Source organism: Oryctolagus cuniculus, chromosome 8, assembly GCF_964237555.1.
Source record: "Oryctolagus cuniculus chromosome 8, mOryCun1.1, whole genome shotgun sequence".
Taxonomy (NCBI): Eukaryota; Metazoa; Chordata; class Mammalia; order Lagomorpha; family Leporidae; genus Oryctolagus; species Oryctolagus cuniculus.
The window spans coordinates 41,643,835-41,664,902 of record NC_091439.1 but is presented as its reverse complement, the minus strand read 5'-3'; the positions used below and the strand labels follow the sequence as shown (position 1 = coordinate 41,664,902).

Here is a 21,068-nt window from a genome sequence, read left to right as displayed (position 1 = left end):
TACTATAATATGAATGGGGTTAGGTGTTATTTTTGTTGGTAATGATTCATTCTGTATTTGTGGAGTAGAATATAAATCATATGTTATTTCCTCTTTGCAGGTCTCCAGGCCTTTCGGAGAGTCTTTGATAAACATCCTAACCTCCCTGATAGCAAGATGGCTGGATTGGTAAAGATCAGCCTAAGAGATTTCTTGCAGGCAATGAATGAAATCAGGCCCAGTGCCATGAGGGAGGTCGCAGTTGATATCCCAAATGTAAGTAATTTATATCTCACATTAGCCACGCTATTTGAATTAAACTGTGAAAGACACTATGACCCTAGGGAGACTGCTTCCTATGCTAACATTCTTTTAAGAATTTTTTTGTAATTGGAATTTTTATTGAGATAATTTTAGATGCAGTACAGTTGTCTCTTTTATCCAGTTTCCTCCATTGGCAACATCTTACAAAACTGTGGGGCAATACTAGAGCCAGTATTATATATTTTTTTATTTAGGATATTTCCTAAAGCCAGTATTACATTTTTTCATTTATGATATTGCTTACAGAGTTATTTATTTATTTGAAAGGCAGAGTTAGAAAGAGGAAGAGACAGAATTGGTTGACTGCCCAGAAGGCTTGCAATGGCTTGGGCTGGGCCAAATGGAAGCCAAGAGCTAGGAACTCCATCTAGGTTTCCTGTGTGGGTGGCAGAGGCCCAAGCATTTGAGTATGTATCCCTTATCTGAAATACTTAGAATAAAAAATGTTTCCAAGTTTGGACTTTTTTGAATTTGGGAAAATTTATATAGACTTAACTAGTTGAGCATCCCTATTCCTAAAATCAGAAATCTGAAATGTTCCAAAATCTGAAACATTTTGAGCATCACGTTGATGCTCATAAAGTTTGAGATTTAGGACAAATAGAAATGGTACATGTTTGTAGTGAACAGCATGATGTTTTGATATTGAGGGATTCTACAACATTTGTGGAAAAATAGTTTTGGGGGCTGATGCTGTAGTGTAGTAGGCTAAGCCTCTACCTGAGGTGCCAGCGTCCCATGTGGGTGCCGGTTTGAGTCCCAGCTGCTCCTCTTCCAATCAGGCTCCCTGCTGATGGCCTAGGAAAGCAATGGAAGATGGCCCAATTGGTTGGGCCCCTGCACTCATGTGAGACACCAGGAGGAGGTTTCTGGCTTTGGATCAGCTTACCTCCAGCTGTTGTGCCCATTTTGGGAGAGAGCCAGTGGATAGAACTGGCTCATGGTGGATGGAACTGGCTCATGGCAGATGTAACTCTGCCTCTAAATAAAATCCTAAAAAAAAAGGAAAAATAGCTATAAAAGATAAAAAGAGGGGCCTATGATGCAGCTCAGCAGGTAAAGCCAACATCTGCAGTCGTAGCATCCCATATGGGTGCTACATAGAGTTCCGGCTGTTCTGTCTGTGATCTGGCCCCCTGGTAGTACACCTGGGAAGGCAGCAGGGGATGGCCCAGGTGTTTGGGCCCCTTCACCCGTGTGAGGGATGGGAGGAAGCTCCTGGCTCCTGGCTTTGGCCTGGCCCAGCCCTGATCATTGCGGCTATTTGGGGAGTGAACCAGCAGATGGAAGACCTCCCTCTTTGTCTCCTCTCTCTCTGTAACTGTTACTATCAAATAAATAAATTTATATTTATTTTTTTATTTGACAGGTAGAGATATAGACAGTGAGAGAGACAGACAGACAGATAGAAAGGTCTTCCTTCCGTTGGTTCACTCCCCAAATGGCTGCTACGGCCGGCGCTGTGCCGATCTGAAGCCAGGAGCCAGGTGCTTCTTCCTGGTCTCCCATAGACAGTGAGAGAGAGAGAGACAGAGAGAAAGGTCTTCCTCCCGTTGGTTCACCCCCCAAATGGCCGATATGGCTGGCGCTGTGCCAATCCGAAGCCAGGAGTCAAGTGCTTCTTCCTGGTCTCCCAGATGGGTACAGGAGCCCAAGCACTTGGGCCATCCTCCACTGTACTCCTGGGCCACAGCAGAGAGCTGGACTGGAAGAGGAGCAACCGTGACTAGAACCCGGCGCCCATATGGGATGCCTGCTCCACAGGCAGAGGATTAACCAAGTGAGCCACGGTGCCAGCCCCAAGAAATACATTTTAAAAATAAAAATAGGGGCTGGTGCTGTGTGGCGTAGTGGGTAAAGCTGCCGCCTCCAGTGCCTTCATCCCATATGGGCACTGGTTCAAGTCCCAGCTACTCCACTTCGGATCTAGCTCTCTGCTATGGCCTGGGAAAGCAGTAGAAGATGGCCTGAGTCCTTGTGCCCCTGCATCTGCTTGGGAGACCCGGAAGAATCTCCTGGCTCCTGGTTTCGGACTGACTCAGCTCCAGCTGTTGCAGCCATTTGGGGAGTGCAGCAATGGATGGGAGAGCACTCTCTCTCTGTCTCTTCTTTTCTGTGTAACTCTGACTTTCAAATAAATAAATAAATCTTTAAAAAAATAAAAATAAATAAAAAATATAAACTGTTTCTCAACATAAGCTCAGCAAATTCAAGACATTTTGAGTGATGATACCAGCCGTTTGGTCCATCCCTAGGAGTCTGGGAAATTTAACTCCATCAATGTAGTCTTTGTTTTTTTACGTTGCAGTGGCTGGGGCTGGGCTGGGTCAAAGCTGGGAGCTGTGAACACAGTGCAGGTTTTCCACATGCATGGCAAGGATCTGACTACTTGAGCCATCACCTGCTATCTCCTTGCATTAGCAGGAAGCTAGAATCAGGAGCTGGAGCTGGGACTTGAACCAACTGTGGTTTGGGAGATGGGCATCTTAATTTCTAGGCAAATGCCTATCCCACTGTAATTTTTCAGTCAGAATTATGTAAGTGGAAACAGTTGAGACGGCTGTAATGTTAACTGTTGTTTATGCTGTAAATTGTTGGTCCCCTTCAAATAGGGCATGAATAGGATTGATTTTTTTCCCCTCACAAATTGATGTGAATGGCCTACCTCTGTGGGCTTCATCTTAAAATGACTTATCCATTTCTAAACTCTTGGTTTCCTTGGGGACATTGTCCCTTTAAACTTCTCTTAAAGCATTGATAGTTTCTCACCATTCTTCCATTGAAGTTTCACCATAAATTATTCTGTGTTTAATTTTAGCAGATTTGTAGTGCTCCTTTTTATTTTATTTTATTTTATTTTATTTTATTTTTTTGCTAGGCAGAGTTAGAGAGAGAGAGAGACTGAGGGAGAGTTATAGACAGAGAGAGAGACAGAGAGAAAAGTCTTCCTTCTGTTGGTTCACTCCCCTAATGAACGCCACGGCCAGTGCTGCGCCGATCCAAAGCCAGGAGCCGGGTACTTCCTCCTGGCCTCGAATGTGGGTGCAGGGACCCAAGCACTTGGGCCATCCTCCACTGCACTCCTGGGCCACAGCAGAGAGCTGGACTGCAAGAGGAGCAACTGGGACTAGTACCCGACGCCCCAACCGGAACTAGGACCTGGGGTGCCGGTGCCGCAGGTGGAGGATTAGCCAAGTGAGTCACGGCGCCGGCCTGTAGTTCTCCTTTAAAACTGATTTTTTTTATCCTTCTTAGTGCCTTAAATTAGATCCTGTTCAGACATACTATAACAAGTTACTACTACTTTATTTTGATTTTAAAAAAAGTGAAATTGTACATCTTTTCTTCACAGTGTTTCCTCGAGCTTTTTAAAGATCCTTGTATCTGTTATACATTGTGAAGTGATTTTCAAAATCAAGCTATTTAACGTATCATATCCATCATTAGCTCACATAATAATTTTTTTGTGATGAGAAACATTTAAAAATTTGACTCTTAGCAAATTTGAAGTATATAGTGCAGTGTTGACTCTAGTCACCATGCTATATTTTAGGTCTCTAAAACTTATTCATCCTACATAACTGAAATTTTTAAGCTCTTTGACCAGAAACTCCCCATTTTTCCTCATCCCTTCGTCTCTGGCGTTAACATAAACAAGATACAGGAAGACAATGTTACTTATTCCCTCAGGTTTATCTTCAGTATCCTAAGTGACAAGATTTCCTTCTTTATAAAGTCTAAATAATATTATAGCACTTGGATTGATTTCATATCTTGTCTTTTATGAAATATGCTGCATTGATCATGGGAGTACAGCTATCTCTTCAAGATACAGATTTCTTTTCCTTTGGATATTTACCCTGAAATGGGATTGCTTTCAATTTTTTAAAGAATCTCCATACTGTTTTCCACAGTGGTTGTACTGGTGCCCATTCCTGCAAGCAGTATAGAAGATTCCTTTTTCTCCATTTCCTTGCCAAAACTTGTTTTATATTTATATAAATATATATATATAATATATAAATATATATAATATATATAAATACATATATATGGTCTTTCTGGCAAGTGTTAGATGATATCTCACTCTGATTTTTATGATTTATTTATTTATTTGAAAGGCAGAGTTAACAAGAGGCAGATGCAGAAAGAGCCAGTGATCTTCCATCCGCTGGTTTACTCCCAAAATGGCCGCAACGGCCAGAGCTGGGCTTATCTGAAGCCAGGAGCCGATAGCCTCCTAGTCTCCTTGTGGGCACAGGGGCCCAAGGACTTGGACCACCTTCTGCTGCTTTCCCATGCAGTAGCAGGGAGCTGGATTGGAAGTGAAGCAGCTGGGACTCAACTGCTGCTGGCACTGCAGTCTGTGGCTTTACCTGCTGTGCCACAGCGCCCAGACCCCTCACTGTGATTTTGATTTGCATTTCTTTGATGTTTAGTGAAGTTGAACATTTTTTCCTATAACCCTTGGACATTTGTATGTCATTTTTAAAGAAATTTCTAGTTAGATTCTTTATTTTTTAAATTTAAGAGTTCATTTTAATGTTTATTTTTATTTGAAAGGCAGAGTGGCAGGGGAGGGGAGGGAGAGATAGAGAAGAGGGGATAGAGAGAACTTGAATCTATTGGTTTATTCCCCTGATGCCTGCCAACATCCATAGCTGAGCCAGGCTGTATTTTGTAGTCTTGTATTTTATAGAAGCCTGCAGCTTCATGTGGGTGTACCGAGTGGGTGGCAGGCACTCAGGTACTTGAGCCGTCACTTGATGCTTCCCAGGGTGCTCATTAGCTAGTTGGATCAGAAGCAGAGTAGCCAGGACTTGAATCAGGCAGTATGATGTGGAATGTCACCAGCCCAAGCAGTGGTTTAACTTGCTGCTCCACAATGCCTGCCCTTTCTGCCCGTTTTTGGTCAAGTATTTGTTTTCTTACTATTGTAGTTCTTATTTATTTTTATTTTTGGGGTATTAAATGTTTACCTGGTATATGGTTTGCACATAATTTCTCCTATTTCATAGTTGTCCTTACCCTGTTGATTGTTTCTTTTGTTTTGTAGTTTTTTTTTAATGTGGTCAGATGTACTCTGATTTATCTATTTTTGCTCTTGTTGCCTGTGCTTTTGGGGTGATACCCAAAAAATTGCTGGCCAGCCAATATTAAAAAGAGTTTTCCTGTGCTTTCGTCTAGTAGTTTTATAGTTATTTAAGAGCTTATATTTAAGTCTTTAATTCATTTTGAGTTGATTTTTTGTGTGTAGTATGAGATACCTGGGCATTGTTTTGTATTTGGATAGCCAGTTTTCCCAACATTTTTGAAGAGCCTGGACTTTCCTTATTGTGTTTCCCCATTGGCACCTTTTGCTAAAATCAATTAATTATACATGTGTGGATTTATTTGTGAGTTTTCCGTTCTGTTCCATTTGTCTGTATTTCTGTTTTATATGCCAGTGTTGTGCTGTTTTGATAACCACAGGTTTATAGTATATTTTGAAGTCATAGTGAGATGCCTATACCCAAGATTGGTTTGGCTATTCAGTGACTTTTGTGTTTCCATATGAATTTTAGGATTGTTATTTCTATTTCTGTTAAAAAATGCCATTGGGATTTTGGTAGGGATTATATTGTATTTGTAGGCCATTTTGAATGAGATGGACATTTTAATAATATTGGTGCTTCAGTACATGAACACAGAATTATTGTTCATTTATTTATGTTGTTCTCAGTGTCTTTCATCAATGTTTTATGGTTTCCAGTGTGCAGAACTTCATCTCTTTAGGTAAATTTTTCCAAAGTTTTTTTTTTTTGACACTTTGTAAATGGATTTTTTTCTTCATTTTTCAGAAAATGTTTTTCTTAGTGTTTAGTGATGCTGCTGATCTTTGCTTTTTGTAACTTGCCACTTTACTGAATTCATTTATTCTAAAACTTTTTTGATAGACTCTTTAGATTTTTCTGTATATAGATCATGTCATCTACAGGTAGTTTTACTTCTTCCTGCTCAATTTGGATACTTTTTTTTTTTTTTGGCCTAATTGCTCTTAGTAGGATTTCCATTGCCATACTGAATAGCAGTGGTGAGAGTAGGTATCCTTGTCTTGTTCCTGATTTTAGAGGAAAAGATGTCAGCTTTTCACATGTATGAGATATTTGACCGATGATCTTGTTCAGGTCTGCTGTTTTCCTTACTTATTTTCTGTTTGAATGATCTATACAGTGTTGGAAGTGAGGTATTGAAATCTGTTATTAAATCTGTTTCTTTAGTTCCGTTAGTATTTTCTTTGTATTTAGGTGCTCCAGTGTTCAGCACGTATGTATTTGAAGAACTGACCCCTTTATTATAAAATGACCACATTGGACTCTTGAGACAGTTTAATTTATTTGTTTTTATTTGAGAGGCAGAATGAGAGATGGAGACTGACAGAAAAAGAATGCATGCATAAGAGAATAAGCCCCTCTACTGGTTCACTCCCCAAATACCTGCAACCACTGGGGTTGGACCACACTGAAACCAGGAGTCCATATGGGTGATAAGATTGCAGTTACTTGGACCATCACCCCTGTTTCCCAGAGTTTATATTAGCAGGAAGTTGACGTCAGGAAACAATGCTAGGAATTGAATCTAAACACTCACACTTGTAATGCAGGCATGTTAACCAGCATCTTAACTATTAGGCTAAATGCCTGTCCTATGACAGTTTTGATTTGATTTGATATAAATTTAGCCCTGTGTTCATTTTCGGCTAAAAACTGCATGAAATATCTTTGTTTTTCTCTTTATTTTCCCTTTATACATGTTCCTAAAGATGAAGTGTGTCTCTTCTACACAGAATAATTTGGATATTAAAAAAAAGCTATTATGTGTCTTTTGATTAGATAATTTTTTCCATTTACATTTAAAGTAATTACTATAGAAGCCTGTGTTGTGGCATAGCAGGTAAAGCCACCACATGTGACTCCGGCATCTGCTATGGGTGCCCATTCAATTCCTGGCTGTTCTACTTCAGATTCAGTTCCCTGTTAATGTGCCTGGGAAAGCAGCAGAAGATTGCCCAAGTCCTTGTGCCCCTGCACCCATGTCGGAGACCCTGAAGAAGCCCCTATCTTCAGATTAGCCCAGCTGTGGCTGTTGCAGTCATTTGGAAGCGAACTAGTAGATGCAAGATCTCTGTCTCTCTGACTCTAACTCTGCTTTTCAAATAAATAAATAGTTTTTTTTTTAAGCAATTATTGTAGATAAGGACTTTCTACTGCTGATTGTTTTCTGAGTCTGTAGGGAATAGGCTTGGCACTAGGATGAGGTTGGTGCCTGATTTTAGCAATTGGTACAGAGGTAGAAGCTGGGGTGGGGGTGGTGGAGAGGGAGATCTTCCATCCACTGGTTCACTCCCTAGTTGGCCTCAACGGCTGGGAATAGTCCACGCTGAAACCAGAAGCTGCAACCAGGTCTCCCATGTGGGTTGCAGGGGCCCAAACAGTTGGGCCATCCTCTGCTGCTTTTCCCAGACCATTAGCAGGGAGCTGGATTGGAAGTGGAGCAGCTGGGACAGGAACTGGCACTCGTTTGGGATGCCAGCATCACAGGTGGCAGCTTTACCCTCTACGCCACAATGCTGGCCCCAAGGTATTTCAATATCTACAGTTTTCTTGGCCCATTAACTAATGTTTTTAATTGTTGTCTGCCATTAAAAAAAAAAAAGAATAAGAATAAAAAAAACCACTAAATCACTGGAACAGACTATGTGAAATTTTATGGTGAGAAAGCAGGGATCTGTTTTCACTTTTAAAAGTGACCATGTTTCTTGAAAAATGTGTCTTGTCTTCAAATAAGTTTAAATAAAATCGATTGCATTTCCTTGCTACTGGACTTCTTGGAGTCCCTTAATATATTAATGTACAATATGAAGTGATTAAAAACAAAGGAACTGTTATAGAATTTGTCCATAGACCATGGGGAGTAGAGTTGCATTTTCTAGTACTGATGATTGTAAAAAGTGATGCCAAATCATTCCCATCACTGTGTGTTTTCCCATTTGCAATGTGACTTATACTCTAACTGTAAAAGCAAAGAAGTCAATTTCTCTAGCCTTTGAATCTGTGTCTGACTATAGAACTTTTTTTGGCCAATGTGATATTAGCAGTCATAATGCAAATCGGCTTGACAGTGTTTGGAGCTTGCTGCTCTTTGTAATTCTTCATTAGCTATGTTGAAAAATCTGTACTCCTAGCTCCCTATAGGATGAGAGACCACATAGAGCAGGCCTCCTATCTGAGATTGCCTGAGGTCACTCATCCTACTAATCAGCAGACATGTGATGCCATGTGAGACTATACCATCCTAACTGAAATTTTGCCCAGAGAAGAATCACCCACTTAATCTGCAGACTTGTCAGAAATAATTATTGTCTGTTGCTTTTTGTCACTAAATTTTTGGAATAATAAGATAACAAATTTAGGATGCATATACTTGTTAACTTTTTATGCAAAACAGTGGTTTTGTAAATTTAGACTGAGAAATAGTGCGCTAGAAATCAGAGCATCCCCTAAGAACTTGCTGATGGTTTATGCTTCTTATTGTGGCTTTGAATTCTTTTTGAAAAATTTTCAACTTTGTTATTGAACCTACAGTTTAATTTTGGTATTTTTCAAGAGCTTTATAGCAGACCATGCTAATTTAGTGTAAATGATTTGATAAATTGAATTATGGAATAATATATAATTGATATTGAATTAGTAGAAACTTCATTTCTCAGGAATTTATGGTCTAAAGTTTGGGCACATTGGTATGAAAACTTGGGAATTTTTTGTTTTAATTTATTTGAGAAACATAGAAAGGAAGACAGAGGGTGCATTCCCACCCACTGGTTTGTGCCCCAGAAGTCCAGCAACAGCCAGGACCAAAGCTGGGAGTTGGGAACTCACCTAGATCTCGAAGGTTGGTGTCAGGAACACAATTACTTCACCTGTCACTGCTGCCTCCCATGATCTGTCTGCATTAACAGGAAGCTAGATTAGGGAGCTAGAGGTGGGCTTCAAACCTACGTATTCCCATATGGAATGCAGGAATCTTAACCCTTAGGCCAGTTACCTGCTGTGGTACGAATATTTTGACTTGCAATATTTGTCTGGTTTTTGGCTACTGTTGCGTAGTATAGTAGATTTAAGTCATCAATTGCCACATGGTGAGAATTTTAGTAGATAATTATAAACCAGTTAACACTGATGAGAAATACTTTAGAGTTTAAAACATTTAGGACTTAAAGGAACATATGGTAAAATATTAAATTTAAAGGTCCTGCCAATGAGGAATTTGTTTAAACAGTTTCTACTCTTGGAATTGCAAAGAGATTTATTCAAATAGGGACTGATACTATAACTGCATTTTTTATTGCTCTAATCAAAGATTTTTCTCCCCTTTTTTTTTGACATAGTATGTACAATCCATGGACTTGAGCCATTTTCCATTTGACACTTTATTATTTGGCTGCAGGTCATGGTGTACTGTGATGTTACTTATGAGCTTGCCGTGATTAGCACTTTAGTACTTTCTCTCATTATTTTTATACTTGCTTCAGATTGTAAAAAGTTTCCTAAGAAGTCAACATTTTTATGGTGAATTCCGAAAATTTAGTCAGTTACCTGATTTCTGGCTATTATAACTATAAAAGTATCCCCTGGTTATTTCTGCATAGGATTTTCTACCTTTTTGCTATAGAAAACCCATTTCAAGTGGCTAGATAATTGTGAGCCTTGAAACAGTAAATTGAGCATTCAGCCTCTTTTAGAAGAGATCTTAGCATGTAGATTAAAACTTCTAATCACACTTGCCTAGTTATATTTAATTTTGCAAAAAAAATTCTAAGAAGTGTTGCCAATTAAAATACTATGTTAATTTTAGGAGAGCTCGGTGTTAACTATTTATTTAAATGTAATGTTTCCTTTTACTGCTATTTCTGAATTGCTGATTATCATGACATTACATTCAAATTTGTTCACTGTAGAAATCCTTAGAATCTAAAAATATACTAATTTCATTGTAGAATTTCAGTTTTCTTACTAAAAGATAACAGTTGTTAGTATTTTGTTATAATTCTAATTCCTTTATTTTTGTTTAAATTTGTATTTTAATATAGTTAAGATTTATAGTTTGATATACTTTTTTTAACTTATGTATTTATTTGAGAGGCAGAGAGACAGAGAGTGACACAAACAGATAGACAGAAAGAGAGAGAGCTCCCATCTGATGGTACACTCCCCAAATGCTCCAAACAGCCAAGGGGCCGAAGCAGGAAGCCAGGAACTCAATCCAGGTCTCCCACATGGGTGGCAAGAACACAGCCACTCAAGCCATCATCGCTGCTTCCCAGGGACTGCATGAGCAGGAAGCTGGAATCAGGAGCCAGAGCCAGGAATCAAATCCAGGTACTCTGATGTGGGACATGGGGCACTCCAACCAGTGACTTAGCTGTTAAGGCAAATGCCTGATCCCTAAATATTTTACTTAAAAGTTTATTATCAAACTTTTAAAATGATTACATCATGTTTTTTATATGGATATACTGTAATTGTTTTATCCATCTTATGTTTTCAAATATTCAGGCTTTATTCTGTTTTTCCATAGTAGTATAAAGGTATTTTTGTCCAAATCTTTACATTTATGATTCCTAGAAGTGGAATTACCAGTCTAAAATATGTGATTTTTTAAAAAAGCTGTGAACATACTGTTTTTTCCCCCAGAAAGGTTGTTCTAATTTATAATCATATGATAGAAATAGCTTAAGAAACTCATTTTTACTTTAGTCTTTTTACTTTCTACAAGTTTATTTCTTACCTGTGAAGATCTTTATCATGAGAAATGATAGTGAATAATATTGAAATAAACAGTGATTTTAAAAAGCAAATGAAAAATAATTGTCAATTATGCTCATTTCTTTTAAAATATTAAATTTTTAGGTAAAAAGTGTAGCTGGGTCATTAGTTGTAGTAAGTTTTGTGTTCTGTGAGAGCAGAGTTTTATTTTTAGTATTTAGCACATAAGTAGCACATAGATACCCAGTCAGTATTTGTTGAATGAGTGAATAACTTTCATAGAAAAAAAGCCCCTTGGTAAATGATTAATTTCAGCAACATGTGAAAATGAGTATCTCCTTCCATACCAAAATCCAATGAAGTCTGTGATTACCTCCATGTAACATTTTCGATTTTCCCATTTCATACAGCAACTTATTTGAGAACTTTTAAGCATTTATTTATTTCGGAGATAGAAATCTCTCATATTGGTTCACTCCCCAAACGACCACAACAGTCAAGATTATCCATGCTGAAGCCAAGAGCTGGAAGTCTACTCCTGTGTTGATGGCAGGGACTCAATTCTTTGAGCCATCACTTCTCCCTCCCATGATCTGTATCAACAGGAGCAGGTGCTGAGACTTAAACCCAGGTCTTCTGGTTTGGATCATGGTGCCTTACCCACTCCCTTTAGTAATTTTAATATTCGCTCAGTGAATTTGTTTTTTTTCCCCTTTATGCTTTTAATATATGCAGATTTGGGAACAAGATGATTCGTCCCCTCCACCTCCTTTCCACCCCATACTCTTGCCTTTCTTCCTCCTTCCTCTTCTTTTCCCATTCTTTTTTTTTTTAACCGAGATCAGTTTTTCAGTTAATTTTTATATTCATAAAATCAACCCTGCCTTAGGAGAGTTCACCCATGAATATGAAGAACAAAACAGTCAAGGCAAGGGCTGTTGAAAGCATATCTTGAAGAGACAGTTTCACTCCTGTAGATTACATTTTAGGTACTCTGTTCATTACTACAGATCAGAGAGACTATACGGTATTTGTCTTTTTGTGACTGGCTTATTTCACTAAATATAATGGTTTCCAGTTGCATCCGTTTTCTTGCAAATGAAAGGATTTTTTTTTTTTTTTTTTTTTTTGACAGGCAGAGTGGACAGTGAGAGAGAGAGAGACAGAGAGAAAGGTCTTCCTTTGCCGTTGGTTCACCCTCCAATGGCCGCCGCGGCCGGCGCGCTGCGGCCAGTGCACCGCGCTGATCTGATGGCAGGAGCCAGGAGCCAGGTGCTTCTCCTGGTCTCCCATGGGGTGCAGGGCCCAAGCACCTGGGCCATCCTCCACTGCACTCCCTGGCCACAGCAGAGGGCTGGCCTGGAAGAGGGGCAACCGGGACAGAATCCGGTGCCCCGACCGGGACTAGAACCCGGTGTGCCGGCGCCACAAGGCGGAGGATTAGCCTAGTGAGCCGCGGCGCCGGCCTGAAAGGATTTTTTTTTAACTGCTTTGTAGTATTCCTTAGAATTTGGGATTTTTGGAATAAAAATGCCTACAAAAGCACCAACCTGTCCATTCTGGAAGCTATAAAGAAGTCCTTCATGCTTCATGCAAAAATGTGTCACTTTATTAAAAATGTGTTGATCTATTAAAAATTCTTAAGATATTCCAAGAAAAAAATTGATATTAAAATTTATTTATTTATTTGAAAGGCAGAGTTAGAAGGAGAGAGGGAGAGACAGAGAGAAAGAGATCTTCCATCTACTGGTTCACTCCCCAAATAGCTGCTTTGGCTGGAGCGGGACTGATTCGAAGCCAGGAGCCAGGAACTTCTTCCAGGGCTCCCACATAGGTGCAGGGGTCCAAACACTTGGACCATCTGCTGCTTTCCTGGGTGAATTAGCAGGTAGCTGGATCAGAAGTAGAGCAGGCAGAACTTGAACCAGCACCCTTAATGGATATCAGTGCTGCAGGCAGACACTTTATCCACTATGCCACAGTACTGGCTTCAGAAAAGTGTTTCTAATATTTGTCTTTATTTACTATCTTCTCAATAAATCACTTTATATGTGTAATAACAGTTGTAATTGATAACTTGACATTCTTAGCCAAATATGTACAAATTGACAACCATCGAATTCTTCAAGGTTTCCTTGTTTCATTTTATGTGGAGTTCTAGGTTGTTCCTTTTTATGTAGTCATAATTCAGCTTCGTACCTTTGATCTCACTTTTGAATTCCAGATTTCAGAATTTGGACATTTGGTTCACTGTAAGCTAAAAGCCATTAAAAAGGTAGTGTTCTACTTTGATGTAAAGCTGCGTTTGTAAAATGACTGGAGCTAAGCCTCACTTAACTGTATAGCCCTAAGCCCCTTAGGAAGCTTGGATTCAGGTTAATCTTAGAGGTAGTCAGCCATCAAATTGAGTGTCATTAGTTAAATAAACATTCTTCATGTATTACCACTTTTTAAAGTAGAAAACTTTTTAATTATATGAATAATTAAATGACTGTCTGTTTCACTAATTACATATTCAAAATGTTTCATTTGGCACCTTTTCAGATGAGCCCAAATCATCAGAACGTGACAGTCAGTTGAATTTCATGGGATGAGCTCATTAGCAGTACATTTCTAGTGTAAAGGTTTGAGTGAAATAGTTTAATTGACCTTAATTATGTTTCATTCTTCATATGCCCTTAGGATAATGAGAAAGAATTTATTTGAGTTTCTGTTCTTTAAATACAGTACTATATTCTGTATTTTCTTTATTTTTTACAGACTCAATGGATTGAAAGTTTCTGTGTTGCTTTACTAAATAAAAGGTTGCTTTTTTTGGAATGGTAGGGCAACCTGTGGAAATTCTGTTAATTCCATATTGGTTCTTGGCAGGACTTTTGAATTTCGTTTCTTTTGATTTTGCTTCTTGTTGTCTAGACAGAAAAGTGTCTTCTATCACTCCCAAGATCCCAGAGTTGCTTGCCAACTTGTCTTGTGCATTTTTATAGTTTTAAGTAATGACAATTGAACAGGAAAACACATTTGGGAAAGATTACTTTTAACCAGGAAATACTCAGTGCCAAAATCAAGATTGTGGTTTAACCTTCTTAAATATTTTAGAAGTTTTAACTCTTTTATTTCACTTTTCTTTTTATACCTTACTTTTCTCAGGTTTCTGTAGGAGAAATAGCAAAAATTAGTGGAAGCATTACCTATACCTATTCTCAGTTGTTATATATTTCTGTTAGGCCGTCACAAAACACACCAAACACTGGAGTAAGGGAAAGGGTTTATTGGGGAAAACCCAGCTGACTGTAGGGGAGGGACAAAGGAGGATAGGAGAGAGAAAGAGAGTATAAGAGAGAGAGAGAGAGAGAGGCAGAGGAGAAGAGCTAGTGAGGAGAGAAGATAGAGCAGAGAGACGGAGAGGAGGAGAGGAGAGCAGCCAAGAGGAGCCAAGAGAGCCATGTGTTCAGGAACAGGCCCTTTTAAAACTTTGCCCGAGGGCAGGCAGGGAAAGCAGGAGCAGCAAATCCCATTAGGATTAGCACAGGTAGTTGGGCCATGTGGCTACCTGGCTTCCAGCAATGGTGGTGGGGGCTAGGACCTGGGATGTAAATCAGGGCGTAGATCGAGCCATAGATAAAACTGCATCATTTTCCTAACATCAGTTCTAATCCTGATTAGCTGGTGAAATCAATCAACCATCTTCTCAGATTTTAAATGGAAAACTTAATTTGTGGTTTTTGGTGGTTATCTTATTTGGTATTTATAAATAATTTATGAATAATTTTGAGAATGTAACAGAGGTATATACCATACTTTTATGTGTAGTTGATCAAAACTTTTTGAACATTTGATGATATTTTGATTTGGGATAAAGGGGTGAATTCACATAAACAGTGATAGATAGTCTTTGGTTGGTTCTCTTGTTCTGTTCATCAGTTTGCCTTATACATACATGGGGTAAATGCACACTCATCTGGCCAGTGCCACGGCTCAATAGGCTAATCCTCCACCTGCGGTGCCGGTACACCGGGTTCTAGTCCCAGTCGGGGTGCCGGATTCTGTCCCGGTTGCCTCTCTTCCAGGGCAGCTCTCTGCTGTGGCCCAGGAAGACAGTGGAGGATGGCCCAAGTCCTTGGGCCCTGCACCCGCATGGGACTCCAGGAGAAGCACCTGGCTCCTGGCTTCGGATCAGCGCGGTGCGCCGGCCACAGTGGCCATTGGAGGGTGAACCAACGGCAAAGGAAGACCTTTCTCTCTGTCTCTCTCTCTCACTGTCCACTCTGCCTGTCAAAAAAAAAAAAAAAAAAAAGTAAAAAAAAAAATGCACATTCATCTGATCTCACCCTTCAAGAATGGGTCATTCATCTCATTCTTTTATAATACTGTTTTCCCAAAAGGAATTGATGGTGCAGCATCTCTAAGATGATGTATAAGTTCTGTAGGTTAGCTTTCATAACTTGGCTCCTGCCTCCTCCACTTTGTCTCACATAATACTCTTTTTAAGATTTATTTATTTATTTATTTGAAAGTCAGAATTACACACAGAGAGAAGGAGATACCAGAGAGAAAGATAGAGGTCTTCCATCCGCTGGTTCACTCCCCAGTTGGCCACAACAGCTGGAGCTGTACCGATCCAAAGCCAGGAACCAGGAGCTTCTTCTGGGTCTCCCATGTGGGTACAGGTATTCTCCCAGGCTATAGTAGAGAGCTGGATCGGAAGTGGAGCAGCCGGGACTGAAACTGGTGCTCATATGGGATGCCAGTATTTTGGTTCATATGGTTTTTTCATTTTTTGGAAATTGTTTTGCCTTTCTAACTGTATTAGGATTCTTTAAAGAAGCAGAACCAATAGGAGACAGAACAGATCTGTAGATAGATAAATACCTAGAAGGATAGACGAAAGGGGGTTTAGTATGGAGTCTGAGAAGTCCCGTTACTGGCCATTAGCAAGCTGGAGACTTTGGAGAAGGCAGAAGTGGGGCTTAGTCCAAATCTAAAAGCCCCCAAATCAGAGAAGCCAATGGTGTAACTCTCAGAGAGAGGCCAAAGGTCTGAGAACTTGGGTAGGAGTGGGGTGGAGACAGGTCCAAGTCACAGAGTCCAAAGGTGAGAGATCTGGACTTCTGATGTCCTTGGACTGGAGAAGAAAGGTGTCTTTGTTCCCCTGTTCCAGAAAAAGGGAGGGAGGTAGGGAGGGAGGGAAGCAGGAAGGGTGAGAGAGAAGGAGAAAGGGAATGAATGAGAATGAGAATGAATTCCCCTTTGTCTGCCTTTTTGTTGTATCTCCCACCGAATCCATTGACACACAAGTTAATGTCCTTTAGAAAGACCCTCAACGTCACACCCAGAAATAATCCTTTATCAGCTATTCAGGTTTCCTTACTGTAATCAAATTGACACTTTGGGTAACAGCTTTGTTGATATGTAATACACACACCAAATAATAAACTCATCTAAAGAGTAGAGTTCAGTGATCCCCAGAGTTGAGTGATCATCAACAGCATCAGTTTTAGAACATTTTCATCATCCTTAGGTTAAAGAAATCCTGTATTCTTTACCTGTCACCTCCCAACTTGCTGATCCTGTTAGCTGTAGGCACCCACAACTACTTTTTGTCTGAAAATTTGCCTGTTCTGGACATTACATATAGATGGATTCATAGTTGGTCTATGTTGTATCGTGTATCAGTTCTTTATTCATTTTATTGCTAAAGATTTCATTGTATGGATATAACACATTTGATTTATACATTCATTAGTTGATAGGTTACCTGTTGCTATTTTTAGGTTCTTTTGAATAATGCTGCTCTGAACAATTCATGCACCACAAGTTTTTATTTTAACTCCTGTTTTCAATTCTTTGGAGCATATATTAGGAATTGATGGATCATATGATTAACTCTGTTTAACCTTTTGCGGAAATGCCAAGCAGCTTTCCGATGTGAATGCCCCGTTTTACCTTCCCACCTGCAGTGAATGGAGGGATCCTATTTCTGCTCATCCTTGCTGACACTTGTTATTGCCTGTCTTAGTGCCTGGGAAGGGGTATCTCATTGTGGTTTTGAGTTTCCTTTCCTTAATGGCTAGTGTTGCTGGGCTTAGTTTCATTTACTGATTGGTCATTTGAATGTATATTTTTTGCAGAAATACCCATTCAGATCCTTCACTACATACCAACAATATAAATGCACCCATGTTTCATGGTGTAATTTATCTTTTATATTCTTGAACTGTGGAAATTCTTTGTGTATTCTAGATGCATGTCCTTTTTCAGATATGATTTGCAAATCTGTTTTCCCATTGAGTTTTCTTTTTCACTTTCTTTTTGAACTTCAGTATCAGTGGTGTGTGTTTGTGTGGGGGGTATGTACTTTTGGTGTCACATTGGAGAAACCATTGTCAAATCCAAGATCATGAATAAAGAATTTTTATAAGTTTTATAAGAATTTTATAGTTTTTAATTCTTACATTTATATTTTTGATATATTTTTTCTTCATGGATAGGGTTAATCTTATATTCTGCATGTAATGAATTATGTGGGAAATGTTTATGTATTTATTTTTCCTGTGGTAAATATACCTATTTTTAAGTGTATATGTGGTGGCATTCATTACATTGTTATGTGGCCATCCATCTCCAGAACATTTCATCTTATGAACCTGTAGCTTTATATACATTAGCCAATGATACTTGATCCCCTCTCTCACAATCAAGTATGATGCTAGCTTTGATGTTAAATTCTTTATAATATTCTTCCTTTACACATACACACACACACACACACACATTTAAGAGAGTTTCAGAGAGAGAAGGGAGACAGAGAAAGAGAGCTCTTCCATCTGCTGGTTCACTCCTCAAACATCTGCAACATGCGGTGCTGGGCCACGCTGAATCCAGGAGCTTCCTCCAGATCTCCCATGTGGGTACAAGCATCCAAGCACTTGGCCCATCCTCCGCTGCCCTCCCCGGTGTACCAGCAGGGAGCTGGATCAGAAGTGGAACATCTGGGACTTGAACTGGCACTCATAAGGGTTGCTGGCACTTAACCTGCTGCGCAAGTGCCAGCCCCTGATGTTAAATTCTGTTGAATGTTTTTTCCACATATTTTGAGATGAGCACACAGTTTTTCTTAAGTCTATTGACATGGTGAATTACATTAGTTGATTTCAGCATTGAATCAGTCTAGCATTCATTTATTTATTTTTTATTTGACAGGTAGAGAAATAGACAGTGAGACAGAGAGACAGAGAGAAAGGTCTTCCTTTTGTTGGTTCACCCCCACAATGGCCGCTACGGCCAGCGCTGTGCCAATCCGAAGCCAGGAGCCAGGTGCTTCTTCCTGGTCTCCCGTGCAGGTACAGGAGCCCAAGCAGTTGGTCCATCCTCCACTGCCCTCCCGGGCCACAGCAGAGAGCTGGACTGGAAGAAGAGCAACTGGGACTAGAACTTGGCGTCCACATGGGATGCCAGTGCCGCAAGGCGGAGGATTAACCAAGTGAGCCATGGCGCTGGCCCCCCAGTCTGGCATTTATGACATGAATGCTAATTTGCCATATAGTCATATCCATAACATTGCTCAATACTGTCTGCAGTTTATTGTGGAAGGTGAGGGATATTGGTCTGTAGTTCCCTTTCCTTGTAATGGTTTTATCTAATTTTTGTGTTAAGGTAATACTGTAATTATAAAATCAGTAGAGAAATGTTCTTTTAATTTGTAGAAGAGGCAGTATTACTATACTAATACAATTAGTATTATTTCTCCTTTAAGTATGCTTCACTAACACCACCTGGGTCTGGAATTTTCATTATTTGGCAGGCATACATAAAATTTAATCCTTTGAATAAATATAGGACTGTTTAGTTTATCTGTTTTGTTTTTTTCTTGAGTAAGTGAATTTTGGTAGTTAACATCTATTGCAGAATTGGTGCAATTCACCTAAGTTGTTATTTATGGCCAGAGAACTGTTAATAATATTACTTAAATTTTAATGTCGTGTTGGGTCAGTGTGATGTGCTATTTTCATTTCAGATATTGATATGTATTGTTTCTCTGGTTATTTTTCTTTTTCTTGATCAGTCTGGGTAGAGGCCAGTTTTATGGATCTTTTTGAAGAATTTTTTTTTTCCTGATTTTGATTTTACTGATTTCTGCTCAAATCTTTATCATTTCCTTCTCCTGTTTGTTTTTAGGCTTATTTTTCCCTTCTTTAGTTTCTCAAGGTGGGAATAATGGTTACTCATTTTAAATCTTATTTTCTAATACAAGCATTCTATAAAGTACTTTATTATATATTTATTACACATATTTAATTGTTGTATTTTCATTTCCATTTAGTCCAAAAAATTTTTAAGATTTATTTATCTGTAAGAGTTACAGAGAGAAAGGGAGAGACACACAAAGAGGTTGTTTCTCATGGATTTACTCCCCAAATGGCTACAACGACCAGGATTGGGGCAACCTGAAGCCAGGAGCCAGTAGCTTCATCCGGGTCTCCCACAAGGGTGGCAGGGGCCAAAATGCTTTGGACCTTCTTCCGCTGCTTTTCCCAGGCCACTGGGAGGAGAGCGGGATTGGAAGTGGAACAGCTACGGCACAGACCAGCACCCCTGTCAGCACTGCAGAAAGCAGCTTTACTGGCGAAGCCACAGTGCTGGCCCCTTGTTCAAGATATTTTTAAACCTTTTTGTTTGTTTTTAACTTTATTGGAGAGGCAGGCAAAGAGAGAGAGGCAGACAGATGGACACACAGACACAACTGAGAGAGTTCTCATCCACCCGTTCACTCCCAAAATGCCCACAAATGGCCAGGCTGAGCCAGACTGAAGCCAGGAGTTGCGACCCAAATCCCAGTCTCAGGCTGGTGGCAGAGACCCAACTACTTGAACTATTACCATTGCTTCCCAGGATGTGTATTATTAATAGGAAGCAGGAGTCAGGATCTGGAATTTGAAACTAGACACTACGGTATAGGATGTGGGTGTTTTAATGGGTGTCTTAACCACTAGGCCAAATGTCTAGTTCAAAATATTATTAAATTTCCCTGAAGACATCTTTATCTTATTACATCCTACCTTCAAGTAATATTCTGTTCCTGGAACCTTAGAATACTGTGCTTTCATTGCTCCCCTCCTGGGCTTTGTGCTATTGTCATACAATTTACATGTGACATACTTTGTAAATCCTACAGGACATTGTCATCGTTTTTAAACAGATCATTTTCTTTTGAAGAAATTTAAAGAAGATCTAAATTTAGTGCTCAGTATAGTCACTGTTTCCAGTTCTATTTAGTCTTTTGTGTAGATTCAAATTTCCATCTGTTACCATTTTTCCTGGAGGTCTTAGCTTTAACATTTCCTGTAATGCAAGTTTGCTGGTTATAAATTCTTTCAATTATTTATGTGTGAAAACATTTTGTTTTTGCTTCAGAAAGATACTTTTTACTGGGTAAATAATTCTAGGTATACTCTAGAATGGCCCCTATCCCATTTTCTGTCTTCAGTCTTGCAGTTTTTTGAAGGGGAAGCAGTATTTGTTTCCCATATCTAATATGTCTCTTTTTACCCTTTCTGGTAGTTTAAGATTTTCTTCATTTTCGCTGGTTTAAAGAAACTTGATTATCATGTGCCTTGGTAGTTTCCTTCACATTTCTTTTGCTTTTAGTTAGTTAATCTTGTATACGTGGTTTTATAGTGTTAATCGAATTTGAAAAACTTGGCTATTATTTATTTAAATATTTAGTGTGGTTCTCCCTTTCTTTCTCTGTGGAGACTCGAAATATGTCTGCACTGTTCGCCTGAGGTTGTCCTACAGTTTAGTGATACTGTGTTCATTAATTGTTTTTTCTATTTTCTTCCCCCTTTGGTTCTATTTTCTTCCCCCTATTGCTGTGCCTACTGGTTCACTAACCTGTTTGTTTGGTTAATCTGTTGTTAGTTATTCCCATTCACTGCTTATTTTTGTTGTAAATGTAAA

The 21,068-nt window shown here is 39.3% G+C and overlaps 1 protein-coding gene across 10 annotated transcripts in view; it reads left to right on the top strand.

Annotated features, from left to right (window-relative positions):
• Positions 1–21,068, top strand: part of AFG2A (AFG2 AAA ATPase homolog A) — a 303,723-nt gene that overhangs the window by 42,212 nt on the left and 240,443 nt on the right. For 7 of the 10 annotated variants that reach the window (XM_051819827.2, XM_051819832.2, XM_070047623.1 and 4 more), the window contains 2 exons: positions 101–255; positions 10,572–10,721. In XM_051819827.2, the coding sequence (XP_051675787.2) occupies positions 101–255; positions 10,572–10,721 (305 nt within the window). The remainder of the gene's footprint in view (positions 1–100; positions 256–10,571; positions 10,722–21,068) is intronic. The other 3 variants (XM_002717260.5, XM_070047622.1, XM_070047620.1) reach the window with 1 other exon arrangement.